This window comes from Bos indicus x Bos taurus, chromosome 29 (assembly GCF_003369695.1).
Source record: "Bos indicus x Bos taurus breed Angus x Brahman F1 hybrid chromosome 29, Bos_hybrid_MaternalHap_v2.0, whole genome shotgun sequence".
Classification (NCBI taxonomy): domain Eukaryota; kingdom Metazoa; phylum Chordata; class Mammalia; order Artiodactyla; family Bovidae; genus Bos; species Bos indicus x Bos taurus.
Window position 1 is genome coordinate 2440623 of NC_040104.1, and position 16266 is coordinate 2456888.

Here is a 16266-nt window from a genome sequence, read left to right on the forward strand (position 1 = left end):
AGGCGGGGCCGGACCACAGCCGCCTCGGCCCTGAAGGTCAGGGCACTCGCTGACCGATGCCCACCACGTGGTGGGGACAGACTTAGCCCGTGAGAGGATTCGGGGTCTGGAATCTGCTTTAAAACAAACAGCATTAAAAAAAAGTTAAAAGTTGGGGGAGGGAAACAAATGGACAAGTTTAGGAAAATGTTAAGGATTGTTGACTCTGGCTGGTGAGCACGTGGAGCTCAAGGTGCACTTCTGTGAACCTGGTGTGTGTTTGCAGGTTCCAAGTTCCCTAAGCACTTTTTTAAAGGAGTTACAAGTGATACTATTGCTGAGAAACTTGAGCGCTAGCTACAAAGTTAACAAAGAAAAGGAGAAATGATACATGTGTGTGTGCTCTGTACATGATACACATATATATAATACCTGTCACGTGTTGCATATCTGTATAAAGTATACACATGTACAATAAAAGAAGAAGGAAAGGTATTGTCATGCTGCCAAAGTTTCCGTGGTCTTGGTGCGGAGGGGTCCCTACTGGCGGTGGCATGTGCCCCCAACTCTGACTCTCGCCTGGATCCAGCCACCCCCGGCGCTTGGTCCATTCAAATACAAGAAGTACTCAGTGTTTTTTTCCTGCTTATTACTAAAATTCCCTGCTGAAGGAAACCAATTTTGTTTTTCATCTGGGTAACAACTGTCAAACTTGGGAAAACTCGGGGAGACGGTAAGAAGCAGGGGGGGCTGGTGTGCTGCGGTGCATGGGACCACAAAGAGTCGGACGCGACTGTCAACTGAGCAGCAGCAGCAGCTGTCCTGTGAGTCCTGAGGCAGAACCGCAGAGCACGCCGGGTACTCACCGAGCCCCGGGGCTGAGCACTCCCGGGAAGGGCGCTGTGGCCAGGTGGTCGCAAACTCCTGGGCAACGTATCTGTTTGGTCGGACGGGGCAGAGGTGTCTGGACTCAACATCCCAGGCCCGGCTCCTACAGACCCTGCCGCTCCTGCCAGGACCTGGATCACGAGTACTCAGAACCCAGCAGCCACGCTGCGAGGAAGCCCAAGCAGGCCTGAGGAGACACCCCACGGGAAGGAGCGGAGGCCCCAGCTGGGGGCGGCTCTGCCTTGCCGGGCGTGGGAGTGAGCCAGCCAGCCTGGGAGCCAGCCCCCAACCCCATCAAACCACCCTAGCTGATACCCCTTACACCAGAGCCAAGCTACCTGCCAGCGCTTCCCAAGCTCCTGACTCATCACAGCCTAGGTATCAACAAAACGGTTGTTTCAAACCACAAAGCACGGGATGGTTTTTACTTGGCAAGAGACCATTGGAGCAGGTGTTCTCACGCCGGTGGGAGAAAAGGGCCAGGTGCCAGCACTCCTCTGACTCCGTGCCCTGGCGTCGAGGGGCATGACCCCAGCTGGGTTCCAGGGCTGACGGGGAAGTGGGCTGGCTCCTGGGGGAGCCCAACCCCAGGGCTCAGGCAATGCCTAAGTTCACAGCATTTCTTCTTAAAGCCACTCATGCCACCAAAGGCCATTTCCCTGTCTCAGTCTAAGGGACACAGGCCAGTGGTACAGTCTGTATCTTCACCACCCCTGAAAAACTCACTTCCAGGCTGAAAAAACACCAACGTTAAATTTCAGAATAAGTGACTGGGGTTACTTAAGTATGGTTGAGACTTCCCTGGTGCCCCAGGGGCAAAGGCTCCATGCTCCCAATGCAGGGGACCAGGTTCAACCCCTGGTCGAGAAACTAGATCCCACATGCTTCAACCAAGAGTTCACACACCTCAACTAAAGATCCCACGAGACCTGGCACAGCCAGATAGATAAATAAGGATAAAAAAGAATCACGCGCACCTGTGGGCACAGAGTTTAATCTCCGAGGCTGTGTTGTTGCTGTTCAGTGGCTAAGTCGTGTCCAACTCTGTGACCCCACAGAGTGCAGACTCCTCTGTTCTCCACTCTCTTTCAGAGTTTGCTCGAATTCATGTCCACTGAGTCAGTGATGCTTAACCATCTCATCCTCTGCTGCCCGCTTCTTTTGCCCTCAATCTGAGACTGGGACTCATTCCCAAATTTTGATAATTTTCCACCTTCAACAAATAAAAAAGTTAGATGAGTTACTGGACATGTGTGTATGTGTGTATGTGTGTGTGTGTGTGTGTGTGTGTGTGCGCATGTGTGCAGGAGGTTTCACTTGGGACCAGTCTCAGACTCACCCATACAGGGGAGTGAAGGAGCAGGCTTGGGAAGGAGAGAAGCTGAGCTCTGAACGCAGATGTGACAAAGGTCTCCGCCAATCCCCTGCGAGCCCCAGAGCTGGGACAGCCCCTCAGAGTTGTCTGTTTAAGGCAAGGGGCCAGGGCTTTCCCTCCAGATCTCTCAGCCTTTGGAGGTGGGGCTTCTACGCACAGGGATGAGACTGGTCTCTTCGACCCAGAACAAGACCTGCAGAAACACTCGCCTGAGCTCCAGCTGCCAACCTCCCTGCGGCGGGGGCCGATGCCTTCATGGCCCGCACACTGAGATGTGGGAATGTGAGCCTTGCTTCCAGGGCCCAAGTCCCCTGACCACCCAGCCGGCTCAGTGCGGGGCCCAGGGGGAAAGGCGGAAGAACCATGTGGGGTCTCATTCGGGTGATATCTTGTGATCAGTCCTATTGCCTCAGGAAAGCTCAGGATGGTGGGTCCCCATGGTGGGGCTGAACACGCGGCCAGCGTGTACATCTAGGGATGAGTCAGAAGCTGGGTCACTGTGCCATTAGCCCTGCAGAAGAACCACCGTCCTGCCCTCAGATTCTTCCATCCCACCTGCAGCTCCTCTGCCCCGATGCTCCCTGATGTGCCTTGTCGTTCAGCCACCCAGGGGCCTTGCTATCATTCCTGGAAACCTAAAACAGTGCGTTGGGATCTTCGAAGAAGCTGTCTGTGTCAGCTTAATTTACCTTATGCTGCGTAACAAAAATCTCAATTGGTGGCTCACACCGCTACAGAGGTTTTCCCTCTTCGACAGTCCCGTCCTGGTGGGAGTAGGCTGGGGCTGGGTTCTACTGCAAGTCAGCAGAAGGGGCAGCCCGTTGGGACCCTGCTGGTCTCATAGCAGAGAGATGAAAAGGTGGCCCCCCACCCAGGGGAGTAAGGACTTCTGCTCAGCCGTGGCATACGTCACACCAATCACATTTCACTGGCCAGAGCAAGTCACGTGGCCAAGTCTGATATCAACATGCAGGAGATATAGAAGCTTCCCACGACTTGGGGGGCGGGCAGCAAATACTTGGACAATGATGCAATCCACCACCATGCAGAGCAGCTGACCAATGTCTTGGGCTTTCTGTCCCAGCCATGTCAAACCTGAGAGGTACTGAGAGAGAGCCATAGTCACCATCAGGGTGCTTTTGTTTTTCAGTCACTAAATCATGTCCGACTCTCTGTGACCCCATGGACTGCAGCGTGCCAGGCTTCCCTGTCCTTCACCATCTCCCAGAGCTTGCTCCAACACATGTCCATTGAGTCAGTGATGCCATCCAACCATCTCATCCTCTGTCGCCCCCTTCTCCTCCCACCTTCAATCTTTCCCAGCATCAGGGTCTTTTCCAATGAGTTGGCTCTTCACATCAAGTGGCCGAAGTATTGGAGCTTCAGCTTCAGCATCAGTCCTTCCAGTGAATATTCAGGGTTGGTTTCCTTTAGGTTGACTGGTACATCTGTCCAAACCCACAGAGTATCCAACATTGAGTGAACTCATATAAAATATAGACTCTAATTAATATTTGAATAACATTAAATATTTGAATAAAGAGTCGTGTGACTCTTTGTGACCCTATGGACTGTAGCCCATCAGGCTCCTCTGTCCATGGTCTCCAGGCAAGAATACTGGAGTGGGTTGCCATTTTCTTCTCCAGGGATCTTCCCCACCCAGGGACTGAACCCGGGTCTCCCGCATTACAGGCAGACTCTTTACCAACTGAGCCACCAGAGAAGACCATTGAATAATGTATAACTTAAAAAAAAAAAGCTCTTGAGACAGCATCAGCTAGTCCCGTGGGGCCAGCAGCGTGGGCTGCATCCTGACTGGCGCTTTACCAGTAAGTGACCTTGGGCCAGTGACCTTGGGCTTTGCCATCCTCACCTGTAATGTGGAAAGCTAAGGCCTCATTGACAGGACTTTTGAGAGAAAAAATGTGTCATGGTGACCACAGGGCCCGGCTGAGAGTGGAAATCAGGGCAGCCTGGACAACAACTTGTGTCCAAAAACGGGGGGACTCTCCCTTCCTCTGGAAAGGGTTCCTGAGCTCTGGGAATGGCCCACGTTCACCTGTGTCTGGGACCAGGGCCCCCACAGGCCTACCCCTGCCGGCCTTCTGGCCCCGCACTCCCAGTCCCAGCCCAGGCCACCAGCAAACCCCAGCGGCTCTCCCTTCCACTATATCCCACAGCTCACCCTCTGCAGCCCCGCTCCGGCCCCTCCAGTCCACCTTCCAGACCTCAGGGCCTCTGCACCAGTGGTCCCCCTCCTGTGACTGTCTTCTTCCAGTTAGTCCTCGGGGCCAGCACCCCTCACATCCACCGAGCTCAGGTGGCACTTGCTGCGGGGTGGGGAGGGGGCTTCCCCACGTGGCCTCCCTTAGACAGTAGCCCCCAGGCCCCAGGCTCAGCTCTGCGCACTCCTCACACCACCCAGGAGCTCACTCATGAGGTTTTAGGGGGTCAGCTCCCACCACGGAGGCAGCTCCAACGAGCAGAGAACCATGTTCCTTTCCTGCACTGCTGTGTCTCTGGGGTCCCGAGCAGGGCCTGGCATGTCAGAGGCTCTGGAATTATTTGCCGACCTGGTACCTCTGCCTGGGTCGCCAGAGGAGCCCCTAAGTGGCCACTACTTCGCTCCCATCCCAGCAGCCTCAAGATGCTTTCTGAAATGGCCTCAGCTTCTGTCCCCCATGAATCAGCCCACCCCCCACCAAGGGCTCCCTACGGACTAGAGTCAAAATCCAGCAGTTATTCCAGCTCATCAGACCCAGGAAGGTCCAGGAGACCAGGGGGACACCAGGGAATGAGGAGGCCCGGGAGGCATACCCTAAAAGGAACGATTACATTGAATAATACTTAAACTGTGTGCCCAGACGACATGCACCAAGCAGGCCAGGCCAGCTCCAGGGAAGACCTCCCTCTGCGGCCCCCTTGGCCCCACTCTCCTGCTTCACCAGGACCCTCCGGGTCCAATGCGCTCACCTTGTCTCCCTCTCGGCCTTGGTCCTCCGTCCACGCACAGGCCCCATCCCACCCAGCACATGGGTGCCAGCCCATGCCCGAACACCCAGCTAAAGTGCCTTGCCCATCGCTGCCCAGGGCAGTTCCTCCTCAGATTCTGCCCTTTATCCTCCCTTCCTTGGTTTATGGTTAAAGGCCCTACATTCTGTCTTCCCAGTCTGGTCCAAATTAAGCTGCCTGGTCACACATGTGTGTCAAAATGCAGGGCTTTTTCCCTATGGGGGGCAGCCTCTGGGTCTCTGCTGCGAGTCCCTTCCCCTAGGGGAGGGGACTAGCCCCCATCCCTACACAGCCCTGGCGCTGCTTTTGAGAAAGCCACCCTCGGTGACACCAGGAATCCAGGTGGCAGGGGGCTGCCTCTGCAGGTCCCAGGCGGGGGCTAGAGCTGTGAGAGGCAGACAGGGGCTAGGATGCCTGGGCGGCACTGAGTTTGGGAGTGGGGAGGTGCCCACCCTGGCCAGACTCTGTTCTCAGTCACGAGTCTCCTTCAGGCAGGGTGTCGCTGCCCTCGATGGCTCCCAGCACCCTCCCCCGCTCAGCGGGGCTTCACTGGCTTCTGGTGTGCAGGGGGAGGGCAGGCGTAGCGCAGACCCCCATGTTGGAGGAGAGGCGTGGAGTCTGAAGTTCTGGCAGGCCTCCGTGTATTCAGGCTGTGCTGAAGGCAGCAGGGGCCCACTCTCATGTCCCTGGGTGGCGGTGGGGGGCTTTTCTCAGCCCCAACTGGGCCTGGGGACCGTCTCCATCTCCCTCCTCCCCACCCTTTCAGGCAGCTAGGGGAGGGTAAGTGAACCTCCAGGACTGAGGCTTCAGCCAAGCCTTTGACCCTGACCCGTGGGGGACATCAGTGTCGCAAACAGTCCAAAAACAGTTAACTCAGGAAAATACACCACCGCTTCTCTGCTTCCCCTGGTCTGAGGCACCAGCAAAAATACCGCTAGCCGTCGGATTTTGCTCTTTTCCGTCACCCTTTCCATTGTAAGCCATAATTTTCAGGGGTTTATAGGTCAGCTACTAAAAATATATATATAATAAACTTCTCCTTTTGACTAAAAGGGAGCAGTTAGAGATGAGAAGGCTGATGGGTGCGCGCGTGGACCGAGCCTTGAATTCTTCCACCGAAGCCGCGGCTCATGGCATCTCTCCCCACCCCCGCCTGCCTCTGGGCGCCTCCCCATGTCTCCCCCTCCCCCTTCTTCCCCCGCAGCCCGCCCCTCCCCCACTGTGGGCTCAACGAGCCACGAACACATCTGGGTCGTGCGGCCCCACCCTGGGGGACACCGGGGCCCACGAAGCTGGGGGCTTCAGAGAGGCTCGAGGTTCCACCTTGTGCGGGGTCTCGAGAACTTTAAAAGCTCAGGTCCCGCTCATTGCGCCTGCGGCCAGCCCGGCCCCTCCGGTGCCCACCTGAGTCCCACTGGGCAGCCGGGGTGTGGGTGGTTTCCCCGCAGCCAGGGAAACTGAGTCTTGGTCCCCACTCCGAGCCCTGCACGGGGTGTGTGTGTGTGTTCGTGTGTGTGATAAACCGAGAGCGAGGGCGGGGCCGCTCATCCCTAAATTAGTGCCCTGGTGCATGTGGGCGCGCGCCAGCGCTGCCAAGAGAAAGTCCCCGTTGTGCCCCGCCGTCCTAGGCTGCCCCCCTGAGCTCTAACTCCCTAACTTTTGGGGGGCGCCAGGGGTGAAAGCTGGAGGCAGTACAAGCACACAGGGGCTGATTTGCAGCAGTTTTCGGCCTCTTTATTTAGAACCCGGCGGACGAGGAGCCGGGGCAGTGGTGCAGACGGCTCAGGAACCATTTTTTAAAAAACAGATTTGTCTTCAAGTTTAAAATAATCATAATAGTAAAAAGAGACAGCGAAAGCGCGAAGAGACTGCAAGCTAGATGGGCTTGTACGGCAGCTACAGCTTGTGAGTGACCCACTCCCCCTAGAATACGCTATAAAAAATAAATTTACATTTGTTGATAACCAGATGCGAGTGAGGTGCCTTTGGCATAACCAATAACCGAGCTGCGGCGTGGCAGAGCGGCCCACGCCTCGACATAAATAGAAAATATAAGTTAGTATAATTTTAAAAACTTTTTGTACAAATATACAGGTTTTTTTTCTTTTTTCCTTTTTTTTTGTCTTTTTTCATTTTTTTTGCACTGAGTTTCAGCAGAGATTAAACATTTTATATAAATGACTCTTAAAGCTTTACACCTTGGGACCAGTGTACTCCTTGGGCAGAATACATTTAGATATAAAAGACGTTATTAATACATTGCACAGTTGTCAAACTTTAAACACGAAACCGAACGCTGCTCGCGGCAGCTGCCGCGGGTTGCTGCTACATGGACGGTCCCAGCCGAGGCCCAGCGCTCCTCTCCTGTCCACTGCCCAACGGGCTCCGTCAGGGCTCTTTGAGCACGAGGCTACGGGAGAGAGGCGCGGTGAACGAGGGGCGACAGAGGGGCCGCGAGGACCGCGCGGGGCGCCCCGCCCCACCCCCCCACCCCCGCCACGGCTGCCGCCCTCACCTCTCATCGCAGCCGCTTGCGCGGGGTTTGCTCAGCCGAGCCGACGGCTGGAGCGGCGCCAGGCGCGGCGCATCCCCCAGGAACCTCGTTCGACGCCTTGGCTTCGGGCGCGGGTCTCTTGCGCTTGGCGAAGAAGTCTACGGGCGACAGCGCGCGTCGCCGTTCAGGGCGGGGCGGGCCGAGGAGCCTGAGAGGGGCCGGGGCAGGGTGGGGGGCGCGCGGGCGGCTGCCGGGCCGGGGTGGGGGCGCCGTCCCCGCCCGCGCCGAGGTCCGCGGCGGGTCAGCTTTGTTTACGTCGCCGCGCAATGTGCTGTGTAAGCATTTCCCCTTGTCCCGCGGCCAAGCCCCCCGGGGCTACCGCCGCGCTTAACCCCCTCCGCGCCGCAATCGCGGCTCCGGGCCGCGCCCGAGGAGGGGCTTCGGTGGCCCCGGCGAGGACCGTGCTCGGAGGGGACCAGGGCGCGCCCTCCCAACCCCCCCGTGCGAACCTCTCGAGAGCACGACCACGGGGTGGGGACGGGGTGCGGGTGCAGCCTCGCCCCGCGCGGTGCGGGCCCTTTAACGCCACGGAGGAGGCGGGGACCAAGCGAGGCCCCCGAGGGCTGGGGAACCCGGCCGGCCGGACAAAGCAGGGCCGAGCCGGGCCGGGGCGGGGCCGCGCGGGACTCACCGGAGATGAGAGGCCCGGACAGCTTCTTGATCGCGGCGCCTCCGGCGGCGGCAGTGGTGGCAGCAGCGGCGGCGCTGGTGGCAGCGGCCGCAGTGCCCGGCGCGGGGCGCCCCGAAATCCCTGAGTGCGGCGGCTCGGCCTGGGGCTCCTGGCTGCGCGGCGGCGGGACCGCCTCCAGCTCGGAGCCCTCCTGAGGCGCCGGGGCCGCGGCCTGGGCAGGCACTACGGCCGGGCCGCTGGACGGCGACGCCGGCGCCTCCCCGAGGCCGTCGACAGACTCATCGGCCGGCGGCCCGGGAGGCGGGTTATTGACCGCGCCGTCCGGGCGGGGACGAGGCGCCAGAAGCAGGCGACAGCGCCCCACCTGCACCGTCTCGCGGTAGAAGGCGGGCACGGAGTCGCTGTCCACCTCGGTCCACTGCAGGCGACCGGGGCCTCGCAGTGGCATATCCAGCTGGAAGTTGTAGTCCCAGCGACGCTGGTCCTCGGCGCTCAGCTCGGCCAGGCGCATCTGCAGCTCGCGGCCCAGCTCCTCGTGGTCCACGGGCCCGAAGAGGCTGCGGCAGGCGCTGGTGCGCGCGATCATGGGAAAGGTGCGGCGGGCGACCAGGCGCTCCATTGCCAATGTGCTGCGGAGACACACGTCGGACGTGTCCGGGGGCTGCGCGGGCCGGGCGGCAGGAGAGGAGAGAAAAGGAGGAGGGAGGAGGAGAAGAGGGAAGGAGGGCGGGGGCCGCGTGCAAGTGAGACCCCGCGCAACCGGAGTCTGCATTTGCACAGGGACGCGGCGGGAGCGTGCCGCGGCGGCTACCTGGCTGTCGGGCAGCTGACTGCTCCTGAGGCTCGTTTGCGGTGTCGTCCGACCGGCGGCCGCGCCCCCTCTGTGCCTGTCCTCGCTCGTTCGGCTGGCTCTGGCCTGGCTGGCACCCACCGAGCGCAGAGCACTTGGCCTGTGGAACGCCCAGTCCTCGCGCGCCCCTTTATACGCGAGGGTCCCACCCCCCCCCCCCCCCCCCCCGCGCGCGGGCCCTGATGCTATTAGCATAATGTAGTATTTTCAGTTTCAACAACACCGCGGCGATTGGCCGGCGCCGCGCTACCCCCGCCCCTCCGGCGGCCCGGCCCCCGCCCGCCGCCCATTGGCCCTGCGCACACACCCACCCGAGGGCGGGGCGGGGCGCGAGGGCCGATTGGCAGGGCGCGGGGCGCGCGCGGCGGCGGGGGCGGGGGCGGGGCGCGGGGCGGGGCCGGAGTTAAAGGGCGCTGCGGGCGGTAACGTGACACCGCGGCGCCCCGCCCCCTCGCCCCATTTCCCCCCCCACCCCCACCCCCCGCTCCCGCCCCCCGCCAGCTCCTTTGTCTGCAAGGCGGGGGCTGCTAGGCGATGGTGGCGAGGGCCCCCCCACCCCACCCCAGCCCGCGCGCCCTCTCGGGCTTGGCGGGCGACGACCCCCCGGCAGGACCGGCGTTCAGCCTGGCCCAACTGGCCCCCCGGGGGTCGTCCAGCCGGGCCGTCTGCGCTCGGCCTTGGGCCTCCGGTGCCAGTTGACGGGCCTTGAAGCCGCCGCGGACAGCTCGTCCCTGACTGGAGCTAGAGGGGGTCTTCGGCTGCCCCCGCGCGGCCAGCCACGCCCAAGGCTTGTGTACCCGCCGGGGTTCCGCGCACCTGGAGCCCTAACACCTGCTAGACCGAAGGCCTTCGGCGCTAACAGAAAGAGGGCATTGGGGGACCAGGCGGAGGAAAGCTCTGCTCCACTGTTTTCTCCGAGGGAAAGTGGCAGACACCTTGAGGGCCAGCTGTAATCGTCTGGGGCCAGGGTCTGAAGACCCTAGCTGTTGAGGCCGCCCACCCTGCTCCGTGGATGGGAAACTGGCTGTGCCTATCCTGAGCTGTGCCTATCACGTCACTAACTGGATGCTCAGCTGCACAGGGCTTGGCCAGGGGCGGGGGGCTCTGGACTGCCCAGGCTGGCTGGCTAGAGGCTGTAGTGCTCCATATTGGACAGGGCACTGGAGGCTTCACTGGGGTGGCCTGGCCCTGCCCAGCCTGGGCCCCTGACTGCCTGTGCTGAATGCTGACCCTATCTCTGTCACCGAGGGAGGGCAGTCAGCTCTGCTCCAGAGCTGCACCTCTCTTCCTCCATCCTGGAAGGCTGGCACTCCTTCATTTGTGCCCATAAACATTGTTAATTGAAAAGTACACCCCTAAGAATGCTAGTGTGCCCACCCACAGTGGCAGGCAGAGAGGCCAGCCCAGAAAGGGCAGGCTCTGCCAGGCAGGGTCATGACCGCCTGCCTCCACTCCTTGGTGCTCTCTGGGCCGGGTCACAGGAGACCATCACATTCATCTGCTTCCCCTTGGCCCAGCCTGTCTGGGGGCTGAGAGCCTAGGAAGTGCCTCCAGCAGCCCAGGCAGGGATGTGACCTGCTAGGTGCCTACTGCAGGGCCCAGCAGAGCCCGGGGGAGCCCAGGGCCCAGTGAAGGAGGTGAGAGGAGGCTGGCCCAAACCCACTTGTCTGCCTCCCCCGCAGGGTCCCGTGGGTTCCGGGACACTCGGGGAATGGGACTCCGGGATGACACTGCAGACGTCCCGGAGGTGGCTCAGGGGAGGCAAGGTTTGAAGGGAGGGGCATCAACCCAGCTGAGGGACAGGACAGGTTACCACTCTTGGCTCTGGAGAGCAGGACCAGAGGTGATGCTTTGTATCAATTTCTTTATTCTTTTTTGTGCACTCTAGTCCAAATTTCCCACAGCAAGTACAGATGCTACACATTTTTACCTTCAGGAAAATAAAAACAAAATGACAAAGGCTGCCCTGGCCCTGTGGATCCCTTGGGTGGGGCTCGTGTCTCCCAGCCTGGGCCTCCCCCCACCTGAGTGCCACGGCTGTGCCAGCCTCCCCAGAGGCCGTGTGCACAGATCACAGTGGGCAGTGAACACATAACGTGGAACCACGCCCCTAGGATTTCCCACCGGGTCAGAATGCCCCGGCTCCAGCCATCCAGGAAGGCAGGCCAGGGAAGGGCCAACTCCCAACCCAGGCTTTGTCTCCAGACTGTCTCCTTTCCACAAGAGAGAAGCCGCCACCCTCCCAGTCCCGCTCTGGACCCCGGGGACTGCGTGGGGTGAGCACCTGTCCGCCCAGGGCCCCACAGGGCGGGAGACCTAGCACGCTCCTCGTACACGACCGGGATCCGGCCCTAAACCAGGCCTCCACGAGACCCGCCCTCCGCAAGCATCATCCGTGGAGCGGCTTGGGAGGGCCGCCCCACCCACCTCGGGGCACACGGGACACCTCCATGGGTGCCAGCTGAGTCCAGGCAGGTGGGCCCCAGTGACAAGCCTCCACAGTGACAAGCCCAGCAGCCTGTGACCCAGAGCCTGATCTCCACGATCAGGGGTGGATGTGCCATCTCACCAGGTCACACAGTGCCGCAGCCGTGGAGCCCTCGGGCAGCTGAGCCCTGGGCAAGATGGTTGGTGGGGCGGGGGGGCCCTCGCTGAGCCCACCTGTCCTACAGGGGAGGGAGCAGAGAGCCTGGGTGAGCCGCCAGGGCCGCAAGGCAGGGTTTAGACCCGCCCCACCACCAGGCTTCTGACTTCCTACTTAACACTTCTCCAGGGGCCTTGGGGACACCTCCTCTCGGGGCCACCTTCTTAGTGAAGGGAGGTGACTTTCTGAGTCTGGGATCTAGAATTTGATCCAGGGTGGTACCCACTGGCCTACTAAACCTGCTGGTCCCAGGAGTGGGCTAGGTCCCCCCTGAACCTGGGATGGGGGGTGGGGGGGTGCTGAGTTCTGCCCTGAGAAGAGGCCCACAGCCTCTGAGAGCGAGCATCTATCTAGGCACAACAACCAGGCTCTACTTTTGTAATTAAAAATGTAGCCGAAGGAAAAAAGCAAGGGAAAAGGAAAAAGGTTTGTACAGGCATCAGAACCGGGAGGGGTGTGGCTACTCTTGCCCCCAAACCCTGCAAGAGGGGAGGGGAGCAGAGCCTATTTGCAGCAGGGATGAGGGGGGCGGGGTAGCAGGCCTAAGCACCGGGCCCCCTGCTGGCATCCTGCATCACCCTGGGCCAACCGAGGAGGGCACAGGAAAAGCTGTGAGCTCACCAAACCTCTGCCTTCTCCTCTAAGCACACTGAACCACGTGGTTCTCCCCAAGCCCTTAGCGGCCGGGAGTTGGGGGGGCTACAGAACGTGGGTAGGGGTCACTTCCCCACCAGGCCCGCAGGGCAATCCTCTGCCTCCCCGCTGCAGGGGGCAGGAGCCCCGAAAGCCCATCCAGAGTGGGACCCCCCCCCCAGCGTGGGACTCCCCCAGCCCCAGCGGTGCCCTCTGCACACCCACGTGACCATCTTGGGAGTGCGAAATGAACTTTTAGAGCATCTTCAGCCACTGTAAAAATGAGGGGTGTCTGCGACAGACACTGGTTCCCCCGACTCCCATAGATGGCCCAGGGATACCCAGGCAGGCACTTTGTAGGCGAGGAGCGAAGGTTGGGGAAGACCCAAGGGCCTGCTCCAGCTTAAAGTGGTCAAGGCCCCGGTGGGGTTTAGTCCTCCCAAGGCCCCCCAGGCAGTCATGGCTATTGTGGGCTCTGTTTACAGCTGTGGAGGCTGAGGCTGGGAGAGGGAGCTGTTCTGGACTTAAGCGGGAGCCTGGTCCCTGGTGCCTGGAAAGCGCCATCCTCAGCCGCATGCTGCCCCCTGCTGGCCGAGTCCCCCACAAGCCGCCTCTCTAGCTGCCCCAAATCCCCTTTTCCTGGGGGTCCCACTGGGCCAGTGTGTGTTGGGGGGCTCATCCCCCACAGTTCTCCTGGGCCTCTCTTGTGTCTGTGCCCCTCCCAGCAGCTCCCCAACTGCTATACAGAGCGGCGCCCCATCTGAGAAGTCTGGAGGGACACGGTGAACGCTGACCTCGCGTTGGAATTGACCTTTTTAGTGGAGAACCTCTGTGAAATGACTGCTTCTGCAGCTCCCCCACCGCACTGTCAGCGACCTCCAGCCTGCCCTGCACCCCAGCTGGGCACCTTGCCTCATAAACCTTTCCAGAACCTGCAGAGGGAGACGTTTTGATGCCCATTTTCCAAGAGAGGAGCCCAGGGCTCAGACAGGTTAAGCACACTGCCTGTGGTCACCCAGCGCTCAAGGGCAGCTGGTTCGTGCCCCTGGCCCAGCCCCCTGGACTCCTCTGAGGGTCTGGTAGGCAGGAAAGCAGGAGAGGAAAGAAGTCAAGAGCCCACAGGTCAACCTCCCCTGACATTGCTCCCAAGCCCTGCAGGGATGGCTGACCCCTAGGGTTCATCCCACCAGGGAGCTGACCATGCTCCTGCTGGGTCAAGTCTTCCTTCCCCCATGTAGGTCTTAGCTTGTCCACCTGGCGCCCACCAGGGCAAGGCCCTCCACCAGCCCATGCAGAGTGCCGGGGGTGTTAAGGCGCATCCCGCAGTAGCGAATCGCACCAAGGCTCCGGGCCGGCCCGCAGGCCACTCTAAGCCTCACTTTCCCTCGTCTGTAAGATGGGGCCTCCAAGGGGTATGGAGAGTTACAGATTAACCGACAGCCCCCAGCGATGGGCGGCCCGACCGGCTCTGAGCCCCCGCGCCTGCTCAGGAGGGTTCCCGGCGCACTTGGCCGGCGCCCAGCGCCCGCGCGGCCGGGCTGTCCCTCCCGCACCGAGTTCCCGCGCTTGGCTCGCCCCGCCCCCGGCCCCCCCAGGACGGGCTGTTCTCGGGCCGCTGCCAGGCACGTCCTCCGCAGGTGCCGGCCTCCCTCCGCTGACGCGTCCACAAGCTGCACGATGCGAATCCGAAGCTCCGATTACAGGAACGGCCTTGTGCTCGGGGGTCCGGGCCGGGGTCCTCACGCCCCCCTCCCCTGAGTCGGCGGGAGGGACTGGGCAGCCCTGGGTGGGGGGAGTAGGGGGAACAGGAGCAGCCCTGGGCCCCAGAGCGCCCCAGCCCCAACTCCAAAATAGCCCGGGGCGGCTCTCCGCGCTCTCCCCGGGGTCTCAAGCAGGGGGATCCCCCGTCCCACCTTGCCGCGGACTTTTCTGGCTTTAGTCCTGAAAGGCCCCGGAGACCCTGGTCACCCAAGGCTCCAGACAGAGCTTCCCAGGGCTGAGGAGGGGGTCCTGGGGCAGGGGGCAGGCACCGAGGAGGGTCCCAGGGCCCACCTCAGACCCCCTCTGTGGTCAGCTCTGAGCCCCACCAGGCTTCCCTCCTCCTCGCCCGCAGGAGACAGACTGGACGGTCCTACCTCGGGAATAAACTGCCCCCATCCCCAGACCTCATGCCCACGATGCCCCCCACTTCCTGTCTCGTCTTCTTGAATTAGTGGGGTCCCCCATGAGCATCTTCTGTCCACCCGGGTACACCGGGGACCCACCTCCCACCCTGCTTCCCCTACCCAACCTGGTTTAGGAGCAGCTGAAATGCCAGGGAGGAGGTGTGAGCGCGTCCCCCGCCCCCCCCACCCCGCCCCCCAGCGGGACCTGGTCTGCAGTCACCCAACAAGAGAGGGGGTTCCGGGCCTCAGAGAGACCTTGTTTGAGACCCCACTGAGCACTGGTACTGACCCAGTACTGGGCGGCCAGCCCCGGGGCGTCCCGGGTCAGGGCAGGATGCAGGAGCCGCTGCCGCCCTAGCCACCCGTCCCCTCCCCCTTGTCCACTCTTTCTTCACGTTTCCCCAACTCCCCCTGGGCGAGTTTCCAAGGTGAGCGCAGCAGCTGATCAGGACAGGGGTCAGGAGGTGAAAGCCGGCCCTCCCCAGGGCTGGGCAAAGTGGGCGCTTGGCGCCAGGGGTGTCTGTCCCGCCCCCCTCTCCCCGCAGAGGGGCTGAGGCCAGGGGGGCCGTCCTGCACGTGAGCGGCCGCCCCGGCCCCGGCCCCGGCCCCCTCCCCACTCGGCCTCCGCGGCCCCGAAGCCGGAGACTGGAGGCCTGCTGCCCCCTGGTGTCCACTGGCGGCACCGCCGTCCGCTGCAGCCCGCCCAGCGCGCACACGGGACCCGAGCCGTGCCCCAGCCCGGCCCCCCGCCCTCGCCTGCGCACCTTGCCCCTTCCTCACTGTGTGGGTGGTTCGGACAAGGGCCTCATCCCCTGTGACCCCTGAGCCTCAAGTCTAAGGTTGGGGTGGGGGCCTGCCCAGTGTGGAAGTGGAGCCGGGAAGCCTCAGTTTCAAAACCGTCCTGGCACCCCTAGGTGTCACTCACACCTTAGTGGGAAGTAGCGCTGGGCCCCTCCTGTCTCCAGGGCTGTGTGGGAGCCAGGGAGCCAGGGAGCAGGGAGCAGGGCCGGGGACGGGGGAGGCAAAGAAGCCACAGACCCCAGGTGAAGCCCTGCCGCCCTCCCCTCCCCGCTTCCCCAGGCCCGACCCCGCCCTTCCCTTCCCCTCACTCCTTCCCTCCTTCCCCGCTGCCCCGTCACGCCCCACCCTCCTTCTCTTCTTCTCCTCAGGGCCCGCCAGGGGCCAGGCCTCACCCCAGTGCCCCTGCCTTCGCCCCCTCCACTGGGGTCGCTGGTCTGAGCCCCCCTCTAAGGCCTGCCGGTGGCTGCGCGCTGCAGGGCCTGGGCAGCCGCTGCAGGGCCTGGGCAGCCGCTGCAGGGCCCTTCCTCCTGAAGAGCAGCTGGGGAGCCCCTTGGTGGTCCAGTGGTTTGAACTGGGCGCGTTCACTGGCATGTGCCTGGGTTTGACCCCTGGTCTGCGAACTGAACTCTGATCCACCTAATAACATCAACAACCAAATCAGTAATCGTAACTCTGGTTTCTGGGCTGGGAGCCAGGGCCTGGAGCCATGTGGGCACATGCGGGCCCCTTAGGCG

At 61.8% G+C, this 16266-nt stretch overlaps 1 protein-coding gene across 2 annotated transcripts; it reads right to left on the minus strand.

The window, feature by feature from the left end:
- Positions 1–6963: 6963 nt before the first annotated feature.
- CDKN1C (cyclin dependent kinase inhibitor 1C) lies at positions 6964–9418 on the minus strand. Of its 2 annotated transcripts, XM_027532268.1 has the most exons (4): positions 9251–9410; positions 8440–9068; positions 7770–7906; positions 6964–7664 (listed from the first exon to the last, which is right to left on the minus strand). In XM_027532268.1, the coding sequence occupies exons 2-3, from the start codon at positions 9056–9058 to the stop codon at positions 7773–7775; spliced, it is 753 nt and encodes a 250-aa protein (XP_027388069.1). In that variant the 5' UTR covers positions 9059–9068; positions 9251–9410; the 3' UTR covers positions 6964–7664; positions 7770–7772. The 2 variants fall into 2 exon arrangements, 1 of the variants encoding a protein (XP_027388069.1); XR_003509397.1 differs by having other exon boundaries at positions 7770–9068; positions 9251–9418.
- Between the last annotated feature and the right edge of the window lie 6848 nt (positions 9419–16266).

Excerpts from the sequence above, each read along its gene's own strand:
- CDKN1C (XM_027532268.1), bottom strand. The coding sequence starts at position 9,058 with ATGGAGCGCCTGGTCGCCCGCCGCACCTTTCCCATGATCGCGCGCACC. Across the intron at positions 7,907-8,439 it reads GTCCGGGCCTCTCATCTCCG|ACTTCTTCGCCAAGCGCAAG; the intron begins GTGAGTCCCGCG and ends TGTCGCCCGTAG.